The sequence below is a fragment of the Ovis aries genome, chromosome 4 (assembly GCF_016772045.2).
Source record: "Ovis aries strain OAR_USU_Benz2616 breed Rambouillet chromosome 4, ARS-UI_Ramb_v3.0, whole genome shotgun sequence".
NCBI classification, from domain to species: Eukaryota; Metazoa; Chordata; class Mammalia; order Artiodactyla; family Bovidae; genus Ovis; species Ovis aries.
The window spans coordinates 46,373,022-46,395,730 of NC_056057.1; the positions used below are offsets into that span (position 1 = coordinate 46,373,022).

At 35.8% G+C, this 22,709-nt stretch overlaps 1 protein-coding gene across 2 annotated transcripts in view; it reads right to left on the reverse strand.

Annotated features, from left to right (window-relative positions):
- Window positions 1–22,709, reverse strand: part of RELN (reelin) — a 536,122-nt gene that overhangs the window by 215,223 nt on the left and 298,190 nt on the right. For both annotated transcript variants that reach the window (XM_004007831.5, NM_001306121.1), the window contains 3 exon segments: window positions 22,026–22,122; window positions 19,253–19,493; window positions 2,595–2,740 (listed from right to left, as the gene is read on the reverse strand). In XM_004007831.5, the coding sequence (XP_004007880.2) occupies window positions 2,595–2,740; window positions 19,253–19,493; window positions 22,026–22,122 (484 nt within the window).

The window sequence follows — 22,709 nt, forward strand, 5'->3', positions numbered from 1 at the left end:
GTTGCTAGAATAATTAAGCTGCTTTCAGAATTTAGGTGAATTAATTGTGTTCCAACTACAGTGACACAGGTGCTTTTGTCAAGCACATTATTCTATGTTACTGGAACAGAAATCTGCTGACAATGTCACAGCTTGAAAGTACCAGCCTCTTAACTGTGACCAAAACCTGATATATCTTAGCACTGAGAATTGGCCAAAGAAACCATGTGAGTCACTCGGTGAATGGAATTTGGTCTGATATTCTTGTGTCTGTGTTGACTTTAGCTCTGTTTTCAAGCATAAATACTTTTATTTCTTTTGGTTTATTTTGGGAGATGAAAGGTTTGGTTTAATGACAAATTCTCATATCATTAGTGCTCTGAGATAACAGAAGGTCTGATCTGTTAACTGGAATATGTTTTTTGCCAGTTATTTTTTGGATTAGTACATTAATTTTCTAAAGTATGTTTGGTTTCTTTTAATATAAAATCTATTCCTTTCTAAGCTTAATTCCTAAAGGGTTTTTCCGTGTGTTTGAACTAAGTCTCCACTAATGCTAGTACTGGAGAGCTGTGCGGACCATTAGTCGATATAGTAAAGTATTCTTTTGTTCTTCTATAGATGACCTTTAATAATAAAACAAGCTAAAACAAAGAAGAGGACATTCTGGGAGAGGAAATATGTGGATATGAAGGCCATTGGTAAAAATAAACTTTATCTCTTCCCCAAAGAATAAGAGGACACTAGAACTTTGAGGAAAGAGATACATAGCTAACTAGCTAGCCAGTTAACTAAACAGGAAAGGGTTTGCATGTCAGAATGTTACCACTGGAGACGTGTGTTTTTCTCTCTGCTTTAGTAGGAAGGAGGTGGGTATCTGGATATCACTGGGACGTTACCTGAGTGATGTATAGGTCTCACTGAAAAAGAATAACCTGTCACTGCTGTATGGATAGCACAAACTTGGAGAGGTGAAGGAGTGGAGGTCAATGAGTCTTTGGTGCTTGAAAATTTGGGACTCTCTCATAGGCAGTCAAGTTGCATTGTCAGGAAAGGGATCTGAATTGGTCTTTTATATTAGAAGTCAGAAAGAGCTGATATGCTGGTGATGGGTCTTTTATCTCCAGAAAGTGGGTAAAGAAGACTTGGGTGCATGGTCAAAGTTCTAGATCCCACCATGGTCTATGAAGGGAGTAGAATGAGCCCTGTTTGTGTAAGGAAAGCAGCCAGCCTCCTGGGGAGATCTTGGACACAAGAAAGAGAAACAATGGTTGCTGGTCCTTCAAGTAGACACCAGAGCCATACTGGATATGGAACTTCAAGGGTGACAAGAACCTCAGAAGAGAAGGACTTTGTGGATTTAAGGCCCTTAAGGGCCTACTGCTAGGCTTGGAGAGGTCAATGGTACCCCCTGGGGGGGGGTCCCTCAAGGCATCAGTTTTCTTCAGAGGCTTTTCTTCAGAGGCAGGAAGAGCAGGGCTGCAGGTACTAGTAGAAATCTCGCTTGCAACAGTGAGAGATCCTGATGTGGCAGCAGAAAGTCAAGCAGCAGCAGCTCAGGCTGCCAGTCAGATTTCCCTCTTATCGGGTCCAAATGTAGTTTCTGGGCAATGCATAGGAAGTGGGGAACCCAAGAAGTCCATGGTGGCCCTCTGGTCCCTCAGACACCTAGGTCCCATCCAGTTTTGATTGAATTTTTGAGATCAGAGATATGTAAATACCTCAAATGTTGTATTCTTGAAAAGTTTCTGAGAGTTAACAGTTAAGTCATTGCTATTTCATAATCATTATGAAAACTATATTTTATGTTAATTTCATTCACCTTCATCATGGTTTCAGAAAACATGCACTGAACAGTAAGAACCTGGTGTTCTGATTACAAGTGTATACATATTGAAAAAAAGAAAGAAAAAAAGGCCAGGTGAGAACCAGAAAATTTCTAGAATTCCAACACACACTTATTTTATGAATTTTGATTCTCTGAACCTGTTAATTTTTCTCAATTTGAACTTCTGAAAGTGGCATTCAATTAATAGAAATATCTTAGGGATACTGGACCCAGAAGAAGGCACACAGTTTAGAAAAGCAAGAAAATACTACCACCAAACCATCTTCATGGTTTCAACATCAGGCTCATATCCTTTCTTTAAAAATCTCTAAATGGTAAATTTTACCCCCCCCCCAAACAACTAATTTGTTATAGATCAAAACCATATTCCACTAAAAATCGGTAACAGCATCTATATAAATTTCAGATCCTGGGAAGACAACTGAAAGTCTCAATATAAAACTAGTGGAAAGATTTTATATGCTATACACATTGAAAAAAACAAAAATAAAACTTTTCCTGGTAAAAGCTGCATAAACAAAGATGAGATATAAGTATTCAACTGAAGTTAAAAGATATTTGCAATCACAAATTTTTAGTATGCATAAAATAATTGACTGCTTAATAAAGAATGTTTAATATAAGTGTACCCTTTTGGCTTGTCCATGATAAGACTCTCTAGTATTGACTTAAGTATGCTTTTGCTAGTTAACAATATGCATTTAAAATATGTCCAGTGGAATAAATGTAAGTGCTATACACAGCATGGGAGATAACAATTACTTACCCTGTAGGCTGGCTCTCAAATTCTTCTGACCACTGCTCTTGAATATCCTCTGTAGAAAGATCTACATCCCGGGTGGTGGCAAAATTGAACTCACTGCCTTCATTTCCATGGAAATAAATGGAGTTCCCATCTGACTGACAGCTATGCTGTAGATAAAAAGAGAGCGTGGGGTGTCCATTGAATTGGTTTTATGGCTGTATCTATCTTATTCATGTATAATTAGAGTTTTTAGAAAAGTCACTATATTATTCCCTCTACGATGGACTCTGAAATCAAAAGAGCTTGTTACCTCTTTTTCTTTTTTTTTTGGTCTTATTTAATTCAGTTACAGTTTCTTTCTAACTATTAAGTTATCACAAAAAGAGAGTCAAGAGACCATTTGAGCTTTGCCACCTCAGCTTTCAGTGTGAAATAAGAATATTTTAATTGAAATAATTTCCCATCTTTACCACAGTCCTTGTTGTAGGAATTAAGTGTGATAATGACTTGTCATATATTTTCAATACTGTGGTTATGGACTTAAATCACACTGACCTTTTCAATATTCCATATATTTCTGGCTTGCCATTCAAGCCTTTCACAATTTGTCTCTAAATGGGATATGAGCAGAATAGCTTGCTAATCAAAACATGGAATACAGAAAAGGTCAAAGTAATCCCTGATATGATGGTATATTCTCAGCCAGCTTTTGAGTAAAAGTTTCTGACCAGATCTAGGAAGTACGTGATGTCCCCGATGAGAAGCCTGTAAACAACAAACTTTGTTATTCTCCAAAAGAACACCAGGCTTACAGAAAAATAAATAAATTAAAAAAAATAAAATACACATCATCACACAAAAAAAGAAAAATAATTTCTTGTGATGCTTTTTTTAATATACTTTTTTTCCTCCAGCTTCAAGTGAAGAATCAAAGGCAAGATCCAACTATAGAGCTGGGTAAACTGAGTACTTAACTTTTAAAAATATGATAAGTTTTTGCATTAATCATTTTCTGGTAATGTCACACATAGAAACATGCTAATAAATAAAAGATCAAACATTCTTTCAAGTTTTATATACTCTTAAAATAGAAATGAAGAAAAATAATTGGACAGAGAATTTCAGTTAGATCCTGTGACTGCAGGTTCTGTAGGGCAAGGATCATATTCCTGTATTCCAGGTCTTAGCATAATGCTTGGCATATGGCAGTAATTAAAAAATATTTGTTGAATAATTTAATAAATAAATAAATTATGATATGGTTATATCTTTCAGGTAATTAATTTTTATGGAAAACTCACAAGGTAGGAAGCATCAAGGAAGTCAGTGGAGGGAAGAGGTTTATAATTGATTATAATAATAATCTAATCTTTGCTCTAAAAAGATTGCAGCCAAGTTGAGATGTATCAAAGGCAGCATATGGAAAGTGCTAACGAGTGAAAGAAGGTAGCAGTCACTGTGTCCAGGGCTGGTCTAAATGAACAGTCTTCATGGAAGAGCAGGTCTTCAATTGGCTTTAAAGGATGGATAAAAATCCAAGTTGGATGACAAATATGAATGAATGATAGGTGATAAGTAGGCATAATTTTGAGAATTAGATTGGAGCCTGACTGTAGAGGATCTTAAATGGTATTCTGAGATCACTGCTATATTCCATCAGTGGCGATGTTCTAAAACAGAGCAGTAATATGTGCAAAGAATTATTTTATGACAATTAAACTGATTGTGGCAGATAAAATCAATGGGGAGGGAAATCAGACTACTACAATGAAAGAGTAAAAAAGCTTCCAGAAGTTTCCAGATGTTCAGGAGAGTTGGAGCATATGATCTTGGGGGAGTCATTTCACAGCACTAAGACATAAAGCATATACACTGTGCCTCTCATCAGCTTGAAAGTGAAAGTGTTAGTTGATCAGTCATATCTGATTCTTTGCAATCCGCTGGACTATAGCCCACAGGTTCCTCTGTCCATGGAATTCTCCAGGCAAGAATACTGGAGTGGGTAGCCATTCTCTTTTCCAGGGGATCTTCCGAATCTTGGGATCAAACCCAGGTCTCCCATATCGCAGGTATATTTTTTACCATCTGAGCCACCAGGGAAGCCCCCAAGTTAGATAATGCTATACTGTGTGGCAGACTTCATCTGCTTGAAGATCTTCTTCACACCACAATGAGTACAGATTATTCATGGATGCTACACTGAGCTCATTATATGCAATCCTTAATCCACACAGATTGATCAAAACTAGGATTTAGTTTACTTAACAGTAAAATGAAACTGTCAATAATGACAAACCCAAAGATCCTCAACTACAATGTACTCTATAATGATAATGGAATGCCAACTAGAATAACAAAGATTACCTTCCTAATAATAAAGCCACCAAGCTCTAAAGAGCGGTTTTTACAATTATCTTCTCATTCTGGAATCCTGAGCAATTTCACTTCAGCTCAGTCACTTATTTGGGTCTGACTCTTTGTGGTCTATATTAATTTGGAATTAATATGACTTTTACTCTGGTGCAAATGATATTAGGTCATTGTCCAAGTAAGAGGCAACCATGAAACATCTATACACAAGAAAATTGAATAATCTCATGTTACAATTTAGAAGAATATATTTGTGTAATGAAAAGAGTGATTTGCTTAATATAAAATCTTGGTCACTTCTGACTAAACATCAATTTAATTATTTCCATTTTGATTCTGTTTATCTCAGAATTGTTTGTTAATATTTGAAGACTCTGTGTTACACATAATTATGCTTTACTACTCTTCCAAGATTTATTTATTAACACATTTGATGCATATTTTAACTTAGTTGCTGCTGCTACTGCTACTAAGTCACTTGAGTCGTGTCCAACTCTGTGCGACCCCATAGATGGCACCCCACTAGGCTCCCCCGTCCCTGGGATTCTCCAGGCAAGAGCACTGGAGTGGGTTGCCATTTCCTTCTCCAATGCATGAAAGTGAAAAGTGAAAGTGAAGTCACTCAGTCGTGTCCGACTCTTAGCGACTCCATGGACTGACTGCAGCCTACCAGGCTCCTCCATCCATGGGATTTTCCAGGCAAGAGTACTGGAGTGGGATACCATTGCCTTCTCCTAATTTAGCTGAGATGGAAAATTTATGTAAATAAACATTATGAAACTGAATACCATATTGTTAAACTCATTTCACAAACTTAAAGTAAGGTATTAAAAAAAAACTGAGGTATATTTTAAAGGATCTTTTTGTTAGTTATTTGGCTGTTACCAAACACATTTGGTGGCTTAGTAGACCATTTGTGATAATGCAACTGTTATAAATTAGCTATCAAAAATATATTTTTTATATTTCTTAATTTTGTATCTCTGTGAGATTATGGGTATTCACTAAACTCACTATGACGATCATTTCACGAGGTATTTAGTCAAATAATTGTGCTGTACACCTTAAACTTCTATAATGTTATATATCAATACTTCAATAAAACTGGAAGAAAAAATTAGCTGTCCATATACCTTTATACCTTGTATGGGTAGAGGTGCTTGAACTTCCCCCTTGAACCTAATTCAATTAATTGAGCTGAGGAGACTAAAGTTATTTAAAAAAACCCCAATACTAGAAACTAAAAGCATTCTTAACATGGAATGAAAACTCAGTTACTGTCTATCCTCAAGGAGTTTGGCAATCAGAATCAGAAGGCATGTTCTGTGTTGATGTTTAAAGGACAAAATTCTATAAAGCAGTTATCCTTCAATTAAAAGATAAATAAAATTAAAAAAAGAAGGCATGTTCTGGTGCATTTTCTCTACTGAATGGCTACATGGTTCTGCACAACTCATTTAACCCATCTAGGCCTCAGTTTCTTAGGCTGTAGACTGGGGCCACTAATATCTATATCCTAGAGACACTGTAAGAAGCACAAATTATATTATATGTGGAAGTGGTTTTTTGGAAATCTCTAAGTGCTACAAAATAATTGTTGTTTTATTTCTGAATACGCTATTTTCCAAAAATAAGCTATTATATTCCCTTAGCAGTATATACCCATAGCCGTAGGTTATAGAGAAACAGAACACTTAAATCTATTTTGAACTGTGTTTCTCATTGTAAGTCATTAAAATTCTTCAGAACAACTTAAAACCTGTAATAAAATGTAAAAGAATACACTGCACAATACAATATGGTAAAATATTACAATCATTCATTAATTTTCAGAATATACTGAATCATGAATTAGAACTTTAAAGCTCTCCAAATGTTGGCAGATTACCAAACATTTCCCTTAGGAAAACTTAGTGATGCAAGGAATCTGCTGCCATTTTTCTTACAGATGAACTTTCATGTGTTTATGTTAAAAATCCAAACAAAATTTGAATTTAAAGAATGAAAAGAATTTTAGGAAATTACTCAGTGATTTTAATACCCAGTTGTTTTTGCTTTGCATCTATTCAAATTCATGTCATTTACATGCAATGACAGTTAAAATCTAAACAACTTCATAAAGCAGTTAAATTTCTAACTCTGTGAGATATATGAGCTCTTAATACAATAAAAACAAGAATACTTTGGAATTTAGGACAATTTTATATTGAGTATGGTAAAAATATAGCAGGTTTTCTCGAACAAACGATTACAAATAGCATGTGACTTTCTGAGTCTCAATTTTTGAATAACTTATGGTGAATATCAAATAATTAAGAATTTATTTTGAGTAAAATAAAGATATAAATTATGCAGGTGGTTCTGTATATTTCTTTCTATCCTTAGCCCTCCTAATTACATGACATTAAATATTATTTTTACTTCATTTCATTATTTTAGCATTGACCAATGACACATACTTTATACTTCTAAGTACTAGGAAAGCTCCAATTTTTAAAAATCCTTAATATATCATCCTTATTTGTTTCCATCTATCAATCAAAAATATTTCTCTACTTTGCTGTTACACGGATTTCCTTTACTTGAAAAGCAGAACACACTGTAACTAAGTGACATGGATTTGCCATTCAGAAAAACATCAACAGGAAACATCAGTGCAAATTCCTCAATATAACAAGTCTTTGGCCACAATTCAGGATAGCATTTTCCTAAGGTTGCTCTCTATACTCTGCTGAAAATGTTAATGACTTCACCTCTGTACTTGTAAAAAAAAGCACTTGCAATCCCCTCCACCATAGTTTAATTAGGTTTTCATCAAAGAACACGGAGGCACCTCTTAATATTATCTCCCTGGGGTCTAATGGCCCTGATGATTCTTTCAGGTATCTGTGGCCTTACAAATTATTTTTGACGATATCCTTTTAGTTGGAGTGAGTATACTGGGCATTTGGGCAATGCCAGCTTGCAGAGAGCTGGTGGCAGATGGAATGAAATCTGCCTGGTGTGCCTTCCCCTCCACATGAGCAGAGAGCCATCCATTTCCTCCATTAAGGAGTTGTCACTCAGCCCACCCAGCTGGAAGACCATTTTTGATAGCCAAGCTGGCTGGTGGCAGACAATTCAGATACAAAGTGCACTTTAAAAGGAAGCTAAAACATCATCTGTAGGAAAATTGAAAATGCATGGCTTCCACCACAGCCAATTTTTTAATGACTGTAATATTTTAAGTGATTATTTTTGCCACTTCAGATTGCTCCTTAGAGAGGAGAGGTTTTTTAATTAAAATCTAGGCAATGCAAACAGATGAGATATGAGGAGCAGAGGAAAGAGAAATAAGATGAATAAAATTAATTAAAATGGCATTGTTGGCAGAGACATAAATTAGCCACTGTCTGGTTGGAAACAAAATATACTGGTATAAAAGTTTCTGGATTAAAGTGAGATGTGTGACTGAGTGACCAGAAATGGACTGATCTACAGCATTAGATATCATTGTGTTTTCTAAGCCTGTCACCATGCTATAGCTATTATCATATAGAAATATATATTTCCTACATCCTGGTTCAATGGTCTTTAAAGGTATAGACTTTCATGCTTATAAAGAAAAAAACAAAATAGGAAGAGAGTGATTTCTTTCATAGGGCAAAATGAATTTCTTTCATTTTGTACACATTCAATTTCTAGGTAATTTAATACCAGTTAAAAAACTGATAACTTGGCTATAAACACAGTCCAGGTGCAGGAGGGCTGAAGTGCATTTTCTCTAGTCAACACAATAGATTCAACCACAGTGAGCAAATTTTAGGAGTTCAAAGAGTCTTTTTTTTTTTTCTCATTATTTTCTGGATTCATTAAGCATTTGAATCACTTTGTACTATGATTCATAAAGATTCAATTTATGGTATATTTTGTGACAAGTGTGTAATTATTTGGCAATAGTTATGACAATTCTAAAACAGCCATAGTGACAGATCTGAATTGGAGTAATGAAGGAATAACAATGAAAAATTCCACAGAGCAGTTGTTAACCTTGTCTGTAGAGATCAATACGACTTTCACAGTGTCTGATGTTTTCAGTCTTGCCTCCTCAAATTACGGCCCAGAACACCAGACACAACCTGGGAGGCTACAAGATACTGAGGAATAAAAGGGCTGGGACTTTATTATACAATGTAGCTGGCTTTGAAAATCAAAACTGTTTGATCTTGGAGAAGTCACTTAGCTCTAGGAGCCTCTTTATTTTCATCTGTGAAATGGGGGCAATCATGAGGATTAAATGAGATAGTGCAAGTAACATGCTTATTCTAAAGATCGCTAAATCTTAGGAAATCAGTAAATGCTAATTCCCTTCCTTCTTTCATCCCCTATCTTCATTCATTTAACAAACCTTACCTTAATGAGTACCACTATGCAAATAATTGAGCTCTGTGCTGTGCTAAGTACAAAGATGATGGGAAATGTTACTAGGTTTTGTATGTTCATATAGAATAAAATAAATTTCACATTGAATATTGTATCACCTTGCAATAATTAGTGATTAAATGTGTCAGCTTCAGATCATAAACAAACAAGAAAAGGGAGGCTCTGGGGATTTGTTTGAATGGTTATTTTTAGTAGAATTTATTGAACTTATTTGTTTCTGTGTTATTGCCACTCTTGTCATGGTGATTTGGCTCAATTCCATGTTTCACTAATGCTATTCCACATTAATTACTGTACAAATAGGCCTCATTGGGGGGAAATTGTGAAAAACACACTACTTACATTTAACCCTTCATCCCCAAAGAACGCTTATTAGTTTAACAAATTATATTCTGGCTCATTTTACAATATCATGTACCCACCTCTTGGGGGAAACATGACAATAAGAGCAATGCAATCCAAAATGAAGAACATCCCAAGCAAAGCGAATTTAGAGAGACAGCATGCAATTAACCAGGCTGGAATCTAGCCAGAAAATCGCAGTTAACATTCCGATTCTTAATAGAAAAAGACATGAGAACATGGTCTAGCCACAAGTCTTACTGAGCTCAGGTTTATCCTCATTAGAAAGGCAGTACTCAAATCCCTCAAGCCACAGACCAGATAGTTTCCAGTACAGCGATTTGCAAAGCATATTTCTGGAAAGCATATCTGATTTCCTCCTGTTTGCCCTTACAGTCTAAAAAAAGAAAATCATTAAATGGATTTTTGAAACCTTTTTCTGGGGTGCCCAACTTGTGGAAGACAAGTTAGGCATTATAGCAGGCAGATATTGCTCTGCCAGGGGACTAGATTCTCAAAGCACTCATTTAGAAATAAATTCTGCTTTGAATGTAATCATCCCTTTAACCATTTGTCTTTGACTTTTTTCACTAGCCTCAACTTGTGTTAAGACTTTACATTTTCAGACAAATTAGTTAACATTTTTTCCATAATTTGGATGTTACAACCTTTATTCTCCATTAATGATTCAACAATTTGTGATAATAGTATTAGACAAGTGACAGCAGAACCCCCGAATGAAAGCTCCAATTCTTATTCAGGACTGGAGATCTGCCTAGTGTCCACTGGGATAATGAATTTGGCAAATGCATAATGTACAAGAGCTATAAGAAAATTAATAGACTCTCTTTTCTGACTTATTGCTTCTCCTTAATGGGTTGTTGATTTACCTAATTCACCTAATGGCTCCTCATTAGGGGCCTTTGGTGTTTGTTAAACTAGGAAAATTGACATTATTATTGGATATTTCTCAACAGTATATGGAAGAGAGAGGAAGCAGTCTAACTGGAGGTAGAAATAAAAGATTAAGATATGGCCCTTCTAAATTCTGTATACTTAGTTACTCCCAATCCTTGACATACATCTGCAAAATTTAATAAATTACTTTTTAAGAAAAATTATTTTAAATACATTTGATCACAGCCTATTCTAAAGGACAAACCTTCACAACAGAATCTGACATTTAATGTTGATTTACTTCTCAACACAAGTTGACATAAATGTGCAGAAGGAATAATCTGGCATTCTTTGCTATCCATACAATGAACTAGGATAATAAATAGAAAAAGATTAGCAGGTGCAGGCACAGCAATCAGAGTGGGAAGATTTCTTAAAAATAAAAAATACACGGAACAGCACCTATCTCCTAGTGATCTGCATTTAATCTGTGGGTCATTTCCAGAGTTGACAGAAGCCAGTGATTTATGCCTTTGCAAGCTGAGGGTAACCAGGCTAGCTGAGCAGATATAAACATTTATTAACAGTGACTGAGCAAAGAATGCACTCTATCTCCCACATAGATATCAAGGAGTTGTGGATGCCTCATGCTTTCAAAATACAAATTTTGGCTGCCACCAAAGATGGGGGTAAATAAACAAAATGAAGCAGCTGCTTGACCAATATTTACCTCCATGGCATACTGATCCATTTGGAAATTTTGCTTCACTGGGTACTATTAAAGGACAGAAAAAACAAAACCCAAAATATCTCCTCATACCTCTTTCCAAATCATTTGTTCCTGGGTTCTTCTGAGTACTTTCCTGACCTTTGCAGGTCTTTTCTTTAACAGTGAGTTATAGAAAGCAGGTAGCTGCAACAGCTCCAGGCTGACCCTTTAAAATTTTACATTTAGCACTTTTCTTTGAACTTGAAATTAAGGACATTTTCAGATTGCAGTATGTGTGTTTGAGGAGTTGGGAAGAGATAACTTTGATGGATTCTTCTGGATGTTTCAAGAATGACTAAGAAAACCTGGGCACTAAGTTCTCAAGCTCTTTATAGACATGCAGTGTTTACCTACTGTAGATACAAAATTTAGATCAAAAGGCCTTCCTCACAGTGCTGGCAAGTACAGATGATTCATGAAATGCCACCATTACTACAGCTTCTTTTTACTACTTATCATAATTATGGTTGTTAATATTATTTATTATCCAGTATCCATGCTACTCAGTGGAGATACGTATCAGAATCCTACCCAAGGCGAAACACTGATTCTTGATTCTATATGTTTGAAATGGAAGGGGCTGAAAAAAATCAACCATTTCCCTTAAACTTTGATGACAAAACCAATACCATTCTCAAAGAGTCAGAGCACCAGAAGTTGCCCTTAGATTAATCATTCTTCCATTTCAGGCAGGAAGAATGCGCCTTCCACCATTAAATGTGGCAAAACACCTACAGCCACCTTATAGTGAGAGGTGCTGCCAGGGAATGGCAGCTGTGGCAGCAGTAGCCAATTCCAGCAACTGCAGACTGACACAATATATCCTGTATCTTCAGGATAGAAACAACTGACAAGAAATTCTTGATTAGTCTAGAAATCATTTATAAAAGTATTAAAAAGAAAGGATGCAATTGTCTAGAAAAGAAGGAAATATTATTGAAAGTGAAAGTGAAGTCACTCAGTCGTCTCCGACTCTTTGTGACTCCATGGACTGTAGCCTGCCAGGCTCCTCCATCCATGGGATTTTCCAGGCAAGAATACTGGAGTGGGTTGCCTTCTCAAAAATATTATTACAACCAGTAATTAAGACAGGTGATTCAATATCAAGTGAGTTTAGACTCCTTGCCTTTTTGAGTCCATGGCTGGCTTACTGTGGAGACTGCTAATGAGGGTGGTGCTCTGGGGAGCTTTCTGACTTCCAGGACTAGATTTACAGGCATTTAGAGCCCCACCTCTTTGGTTGTGAACAGAGGGCTACTTAGGGATTCATGGGAAATAATAAAATCATGATGGTAATTAGAAACACTCTAAGAATGTGTTGCCCCTTTTCTTCCACATGGGCAAGCTCTCTGGAAAAACACTGGACGCTAAGTCAGACAAGGCCATGAACTTGCAAAGAGAATGGAGGGAAAACACAGATGGCTGCCTAGGAAGAACATATTAATTCTGTAACCTCTTACAGTCCTCTTTAGCTTACCAATCCAAATAAAAAAGCGCAAAAAACATAAGTTTGGGTTCTACATTAAAAGCTGATACTGTCAGACACCTACTTCATATTAATTACTAAAGAGCCAACAGATGGTAATGGCTTTCTACCAACCCAGGACAGATTTAAACTGGTGACCTATAATTGCAGTTCTCCAGATCACCTAACTCCTTAAGTTAATTACTCTATTTGGTCTTCTATTATTCTCCCCTACTTGAGATAAACAAGGACAGGCTCAGATAAAATGGATTAAGTATTATTACCAAAGAAATGGGAAACAAATCTAAAGAAGATAAGGAAAAATATGTACTATGAATTCTAGTGACTCATTTTTATCTTTCCTATTTGACCTGCCACTCTTAAACTCTATCTTCAACATCAACATCCTCACTACTTTTACTTCATTTTATGAACAGCACTTAAAAATAATTTGCTGTTAATAATGAAAACTACTATTAATTTTTTAATTATGTGAATGTCATTTCAACTTAATTCCAGTGGAAACTGGTCCTAGTTTGACTGCCAAAAGTTACACCTATGGGAAATACTTGTGTCCAAACTAATCCATTTACTTCATTTAATTCTGATATCATCTTAATGACATACATGATGACATAGTTTGTGAATTCTGTATTTTTCTATCCTGTTCTTCCTTCTGCCCTCCTAATTGGGGTTGTCAGCTCAATCCTTTGCCTTCTACTTATTTTTCTCTATATTCACTTCCCTGTGGAGCTTATTTGTACTCAAAATTTTCAATGAAGAAGACACATACTTATTAAAACCTTTCTATATGCCAGGCACTGTTCTAGGGTTTACATGTATCTTCTTATTTAATTATCACAACAGGAGATGGATTCTACTATCATCCCTGTTAAAGGTGAGGATACTGAGAAACCAAGAGGTTAAATAACTTGCCCAAGACCATATGGCTAGTAAATGGTGAAACCAAGATTTGAACCCTGTTAAGCTCATTTTCTTAACAGTTTTGCTATATCCAGTCCCATTCACAATATTTTTGCCCTCATGTCATCTTTGAATATAAAATTTATTTTCTTTCTTCACAAATTAGATCTTGGTATTTTTTCAGCTTTTCATTTGTTCAACTAGCCCAATGTATCATGTGCCAAACACTGGAGATTCAGAAATAGCAGAAACAGTTCCTAAGCTTAAGAAGCTAACATGCTAACTAGGGAGACAAACATAACTACAAAGAAACATTGTAAACGCTCTCATAGATGTATATGTATGCTGTAACAGAATGTTGAAATAAGGTGCCAATAAAACAGGTGCTACTCCTCATTCCAAAGTGAAATGATGGACCAAATATAATGACCTACCAAAAGAGGTGGTAAAATGACTTAGCCACTTCCCTAAATTGAGAATGAGTGAGCCTGAAGCTGCAGTAGGTTGGCAGCTGGAAAGCAGAGGGATGATTCCTTTCCAGAGGGTTGTTGGTGAACTGTGAGTCACATCCATGACCTTGCAGGGGAGGAAGGTATCATCCATTTGCCTCAAGCCTAGGGCTCAGGATTTCAAGGCCATTCCTTCAAAGGGATTCTGTAAGGGCTTAGACTAACAACTGGGGCAGCCTGGCAGGCGGCTGGGTAACAAGAGGGCTGCATTTTGAAGCAACTAACTTCTTTTCTCCCAATGATGGATTCAAAGTGAATGTTCACCATAGACTAGGATTGGACCCATGCACACAAGAGGCAATCTGGTCTAAGATCCTGCCCCGAGCGGCTTCCTGGAGGGGCAAAGAGCCCTCAGCAAAAAGAGGTTGAAGTCATAAGTCAGAGTCCCATTGGGAAGTAGGAGAAGTAGACATAACCTGAAAGATATACATTGGGGAGCTACAGGTGTGAAATCCCCAGTTTTGGTGAAAAGTGGTGACATATCCAAAGAGCTTTGTTATGGATACAAGAGAAATCCAGCTTCAATCACTTGCCAGATCATGAGATCAATAATTCCCACTCACAACAATAACTGCCTCTTGCTTCTTCTCCTTCCTCCTGACCCAGCCCTGGATGATTCAAAGGTTAAAATTAATGACTTAGTGGAGGAGGGGGAAGGAGTTGAGCACTATCTCTTTTCTACTCAGCAGACTTCAGCTGGAGGAAAGGAGATGCTACGGGTGAAGTTCGGAGTTTGCATTATTATGGTGAACCATGTGGTATTTGTTATTGAACTGAGACTAGCTACAACAGTGATTGATTGCTTTTTTGGCCTATCAGCAGTCTTGGGACCTGACTTAGTTTTTGTGCAAAAAGGATACAGATTTTAAAAAGCTACCTGAGTGAATGTGAATGGTCACTAGTGAAGAAGAATGAACTGTATTTTGTAGACAGTCTTCAACCTCAAGTCCTGCTTATTCAACCTCATGGTTATAGCAGCACAGGAAGGAGGCAGACATTAGCTTACACAAAACTTCATCCAGACAATGACATTTGAACTTGGCCCTTAAGGATGCTGGGGAATAACTAGGCATAGAAAAAAGAAAGGTGGAAAAGCATGTCTAAATGGGTGGGAGTGTGAAATTTCATTTTATTTGTGATGCTGGAAGACAGGAGATAAGGATGAAAACTTAGGCTGGACATGGACTGGAAACAGCCTTGAATTACATGCTAGGGAGTTTGGCTTGTCCCCTCAAGGCCTACACAGGAAGCCATCAAAGGTCTTGAGTATGGAGGATGCATGATATAATTTCTATTAAGAATGATGGTGTCATCTTTTGTCAGTGGCATCCTTTTGTATGATTCTTGACTCCAACGTCCTCAGCACAGGAAGTCTGCTACCATGAGACTATTGGTTTCAATTTATTTAGCATTCCCCATTCTCACTCTATTTCACCTTCTCTACAGGTTACTGAAAATGCTTCCTACCTCCATGAGGAAAATATTTTAACACTCCTATCTCCTTAACTTTACTTTAGGTCAGCAGTGATGGACCAGTAAATATGATTGTGAAAATAAAACCAGCTGTTGTAGAGTGGAAGACAAGGAAGCAACCTGTGCTTGGACTGAACTTACTAGATTTTAATGTATGAAAATCATTCATCTAGGACCTCCCTGGTGGTGCAGTGGATAAGAATTTACTTGCCAATGCAGGAGACACAGGTTCAATCCCTGGTCCAGGAATTGGACCTATATGGATTCTATACGCCGCAGAGCATCAGGGACAATGTGCCACAACTACTAAAGCCCGAGTGCCCTAGAGCCCACATGCCACAACTACTGGGCCCATGCGCTGCCACTACTGAAGCCTGCTCACCTGGAGCCTATGCTCTGCAACAAGAGAAGCCACTGCAATGAGAAGCCCCATGGTTCAACAAAGAGTAGCCCCTTCTCACCACAACTAGAGAAAGCCCATGTGCAGCAAAGAAGAGCCAGTGCAGCCAAAAAAAAAAAAAAAACCACACACCAAAACCAGTCATCCAGAGAAGAGAATATATAGTACAAATGGAATAAAGCTAGATCAAGATAAAAAATATGAGAAATACCAGAATCTTTCAGTCTACTGTCAGAGAGTGATGGGGAAGAAAACAAGCAGACAAATTAACAAACAAATGTTGGGAAGAAACATAAGACCAATAGGGAGCATTTAAGTTTATATTTATTACTTGTAAGAGCACAGTTATCAGGCAGCTGAGACCAAGAGTTCTGAAGTCAGATTCCTGTATTTGAATCCTGGCTCCGCCACTGGTAAGAGGAGCATTCTGGACAAGTTACTCAACACCTCCATGTCCACTTTCATCTTTTTATAGGTCAATAAAGATCAACTCTATGAGATTATATACATAATCTCACATACATACCTAGAATAACAAGTCCTCAGAATAATACATGGAAAATAAAAAGTAGCTGTTACTATTTAACCAAAGAGTATCCCATCTGTGCTTGGACATTTTTCCTTGAATAAATTCTACTCTGTAATGAAGCACAATGAAGCACTCAATTGATGTTACACTCAGTCTCTGATCTAGTTAAGATGTAAGCATCTTGGAGACTTTTAATGAGTACTATTTAGAAAAGACAACATATAGTCTGAACAAACAAATAATACTCTCAAAACTAAAAAGTCCAACACAAAGCAACGTTCAAAACATGTCTTATGACCAATAGGAACACTGAGATATGTTTTCTAATTGGTTGTACTCTGTTTTCATCTCAGAGGCCATCCATTAAAGGAAAAATATTTGATGAAGAAATTGCATACAGTTTAAATAAACAATTTTTATTTCTAGAACTCCAAATCACTTGGCAAAAGCAATTTTTTCATGCTAGAGGTGTGAGTCAAAATGCAAGAGGTTGGTAATATAAATGAGTTAAAATGACAATCTTAGATTTTATCATTGCACTTATTTAAAATTTTAAAAAGAAACATTAGAGAAAAGCTTCTATGTGATAGCCAAAAACTCTGGTACAAACCATTTCTACAATGATTTTTTCTTAATAGGCAACTAGGCAAGTAGGTAACTAGGCAAGTCTCAAATGTGTGATTAGTAAGCTTAGGAGGAAGATGAGAGACCACAAAGCACAAGTATACTCCACACAAAGTTGTAATTTAAGTAACCATTACTACAAAGGAAACCCATACTTCATATATTTTTAACATGGGTGGTACCAAAGTACAATGCATTAAGAAACCAAAAAGTTAATTAAATTAGTATTATAATGGCTTATAAAAAAGGCACAAAAAGTACATATAATATATAGTAAAGGGAACTGAGATCAAATAATTACCAAATGATCATCACGAGACAAGAATGTGAATCCCAGGCCCTGAGGTCTCCATGTGTTTCCTGGGTTTACATATCTTGCCAATGGTGAACAGTGACAACAGAAATCCTTCTCTTAATCAAGTAGTAGTGGGATATGATACAGGCTATCCTTACAAAGGTTCTTTTCCACGCCCATATGAAAGGCGTCCATGACTCTTTAAAGTATCCAAACGAACCAAAGTTTTAGAGTCTTTATCAGAACAAATTTCCATAAGGTTTACTGGGTGTTTTCTCATGTTGACCAAAGATGATGTCTGTTCCTAATGCTAGTCAGTATCTACAGTTTGATTTGCTAAGCACCAACTTAACTGTGTCAGGAGGGTTTTCTAAAAAGGTGAAGGTTTCCTAAATAATTAATTATTTTTTTATTTTTTGGTCATACCACATAGCATGTGGGGTCTTAACTTCCCAATCAGAGATTGAACCTGCCCCCCTCTGCACTGGAAGGCAGAGTCTTAACCACTGAACCACCAGGGAAGTACTCTAAACAATTTGCAACCCATAAATTATTAAAAGGAGATGAGTGTCTTAGATCTCTATATTCTACTTGTGACTTCTGTGACCTCACCCCCATTCAGCACAGAGGTCCTTTTTTTTTTTTTTTTTTGGTAACAGTAAGTCACATTTTTAAAAACTCTCTAATCTGTATCTGTACTTTATTTTTTTCATACTTGAAACTTGAGAGAGTCCAATTGAAGATCAAACGGTATCTTAAAATATTGCCTTGACATAATATCTTACTCCACACACTCTCTGGGCAAGCAAGCCAGTGATTTTAATTCTCATTCAAAAAGTGAGCTTTTAAGACTTTAAGGTTTCATCACTGGTCATATCTTCAGACTTTATCACAACTCTCAACTGAGTATCTATTTTAGACAACCGTTTCAAACACTGTCGAAGGCCTCTGCTTTGTGCTATCATCTAGCCTTTATGTATGTGATTTATGATTCTAGAAACACTAGTCTTCCCATCTGGCCAACTTGAAATGACCTTTCAGTCTATTCCTATTCTCTTGGATAGCCTTCCTAATCCCTCACGTCTGGATCTAGCACTGTATATTGCATTTCTACGGCACCTTAAACTTTCCCAGCAAATCAACAATTACGCTGTTTTGCACATGCACGTTGCTATATGTAACCTCCCACTAAACTGACAGACAATAAAAGGAAAAGACATATATGCCTTTTGTGGTTATATTCTCCAGGTTCAGCCCAGTACATGGCACCATGGGTTCTCAAAAATACTTGTTCAAAGGATGAACAAATGAATGATTTCCCATTCTTACAGGGGAGGGTAAAGTGATATTACCTATTCTTTTAATCGTGGTTTTAGTAAAATACTTCATGACCTCATGGACTATACAGTCCATGGAATTCTCCAGACCAGAATACTGGAGTGGGTAGCCTCTCCCTTCTCCAGGGGATCTTCCCAACCCAGAGATCGAACCCAGATCTCCCACACTGCATGTGGATTCTTTACCAGCTGAGCCACAAAGGAAGCCCAACTAAGCAACTTCCACTTAATAAAATACTTTAGTAAAATAGTGATTTAGCACAATTTGGTTTATTGAGCTTTAGGTTTTAGGGAGAAGAGAAGGAGTGAAAGAGAGATCAAACCTTCACTGTAGCTCCTGGGAAGAAAAGCCAGTTGCCCGTGTCTACTGGATCCAGATTGTCTTCTAAAACAACTTGTCTGTGAGCTGAGTTGATGATGAGGATGTTATCTAAGGCCCAGCAGGCTTCATACACTTCACCTACTTGTAGATTTTCCTGCTTCCACTGAAACTGGACATTCTCCCCTTTGGCGTCTTCAGGAAGGTAGAGGATGTGGATGATGGTACTGACATTGGAAGGGGCTCTGGAGAGATGAGAATTGGTGCCACAATAAAGTTCAACAGTGTCCACTTTATCTTTCTTATAGATCCATTTTGTTTCTTAATTAAGATTGTGGTTTTCTTATCTTAAAAACATTACACATTATGGGTGAAATACTCATAATCTTATACCCCTTAAATCTTTTAATATATGTGGTTATTAAGATGTCCATATTGAGTGATGGGAGTTTAAATATCAAATGTCTTAAAGAGCTCTACTTTTAAAACAAGGCAGGCAGTAAGTATACTCAGGTAAGTCAGTAAAAGGATAATTGAAGAGAAAATGGTACACAACTGCCTTGGCTCTTGTAAAAAATCAGAGTATCCAGCACAGTATTTTGTAAATGGTAGATACTCAAGCTAAAACTATATACTTTATATGATACTAAGAAGAAAAAAAGGAGAGAAACTGTAAAATTATCTTAATTTTAATTCTTACTTTGAAATTTTATATCTATTAGAGATCACGGTATATTGTATGTTTCAAAATCAACATTTACACGAGTTACTTTATTTCTAGAAAACAAATACTTTTTTGTTTTGAAAATGTGAGATTTGTCATGAGAATTAAATGCTTTCATTTAGAATTCTTTAGAATTTAAAGACTGTATACCAGTCTTTAAAAACATGATATAATTTAATAGGATTTTTATATCATATCTGCTGAAATCTAGGTCCTTTGCTATTTAATATTTATGTTAAACATTTTATTTTACCAAAGTAGAAACCTGCTGTAGTAAAAATGATGGCCTTAGCCAAGATTAAAAGTGGTACTAAAATGCAAACTAGTAGTACCTGGGGCTTACTATAAATCAGTTTTGAAAGGACTAGAGAAAAGCCATATTTTTCACTCACCAATGAAGCACATATAAATCTGTAGGATTGTCAGTGTAGATTATGAATGGTGTGCCTTACCTTTGGGGGTAATCAATTCCCCTTTCCTTTAAAATATTTAATGATGACGATGTTTTTAACTTCAAAAATAATTTAAATCAATGAAGATAGTATATTTTAGTTTTAGGAACTGATTGAAAATATGTCCACTCTGATCACTAATGGTAAATTTGCATTGATGAGAATGATAGTTCGGTGCCTGGCCTAAAATTGAAAGTCTTATGTAGTGAAAAATAGAATCAGCTGAATGTGATCTCTATATCTTATAATTAAATGTATACACTCACTATTTATCATATCAGAAGCATACAGCTGTTATTCAGCAAGAAATATATACTACAATTTATCTAAACTATGAGATATATTAGAGAAAAATGGAGGCATATGAGTAAAACTTCCAATACTTATGCTGCTTTGCTTAAAGCTGTTTATATAAATCAGTACTTAATATGAATGCATTTTCATTATAACTACTAAAAATTAGAAGGAATAGCAAATGCTCTGTTATAAAACTGGTGATTGGCACAGCATGTCAGAGCTTGGCTTGTACCAGATATCTATAAATAATATTTTATTCTGTCACAGAGGGAGACAATCTATTAAAATCCATGAGTTAGAATTAATTTTCTCAAGTTTTGGTTGAAATAGAACTTGAACTTATGACATTTTTATTTTTATTTCAAATACTAGAAATTTTTAATGTTAGAGATTAAGAACTAATATTTATTCTTCTTGCCCAAATAAATCATATTTTTTTCAATATGGAAATACGGTAAGGAAAATAGCATGAAAAATAAAGAAAACTGTCACAGAACTTAAGGAAAATGTTCTAGTTGAGTCATACTAATTTAAGAACTGAACGGAGCAGAAAAACCACTTAATAAAATTTCAAGGTATATTTTTCCTTTAAACATCTCACCATACCTGAAATTAGCACCCATTCTTAAGTTTATTTTATGATTTAAACTGCACAAAAATGGTTAACATAGTCTGAGTTTTGCTAAATTCAATCAAATATTTTCAACCTGAATGAGCTTCTCCCTCTTTAAGCATCCAACCTCATTTTCTTATGAAGGGATTTTTTTTTTTTATTAAAGAAAATGTAATAAATGATTACAACTCACATCACAATTATAACAGAATTTTAGAACTGGCCCTTGGGAAGTTAGAAGGAAAATTACAGACCCAGGGATTAGATCCAAAAGGCTGTTAACTAATTGTCATCACAGACTGGAAAGAATTTAAGTAGTAATCTGATACATTTCTAGGCCTATAAACCAGGTCACAGCCAGGCTATCTAGAGAGACAGATGGTGATGTTATTTTGTGGAGAATCCCATCAGAAAGGTTACTATCTCAAATGTACTTCTACCAAAAATAGTTTGTTATAGCCACCACTGACAGTGGGAAGTAGTGAATGGAAAATGACACTTTTAACAACATGTCCCTCAAATAGAGCAGGTAATATGCAGGTAAATATGTGCATTCAGGTAATTCAAGATAATTAACAACCAGAGTACTTTTAACCATGAAGAATAAAGACAGTGATAGAATGAAGGTAAACAGGGAAGCGGAAAACCATCTACATCAAAATTTATGACGATACTTTAAATGATAACAAACCTAATTTTCTCAAGCTGAATCCAGTCCGCAGTATTATTCTTGGCATATGACACGATGATACAAGGGTCTGAATAACTATAGCGACATGAACCTGAACCTGTAAGCAGCAATAACAATAAATTTCAAAGTTAAAAAAGAACAGTGTGAATACATATTATCCTTCCTGATAAATACTCTAGATAATTTTCTAACCACTTAGTTATTTGATCATTTCCCAATTCTTCTAACTATGCTAAAACTTCTTGTGATCTATTCTGATAAATATTAGATAAATAATTTTGAGTTAAGAAAAAAGTAAAGTGCAGGTCTCTTTAGAGATACATGAACTTCTAAATTAAATATAAACACTCTGTTCTAGGCCAAGAAATATCTGAATATTATAGAATGATTAATAATGCCATTATGATTCTTGCAAGTTAATATTAATAATGCTTGTATTAAGTGGCATGTCAGTCATTCAATTGCATGAAGAGTAAAAATAGCATTCTTCTGTGTGTTTGTTATTTAACTTATAATGTAGCATGCCGCTGCTGCTTAGTTGCTCAGTTGCATCCAACTCTATATGAGAAATTAAAATACTGTAAATTCAAGTACTAAATGAATGAGAACTATTAGAGATATGATTGATATTATTCTACTACAGCCCAACATCAAAGATTTGAAAGAGAAACATTATTTTCCATT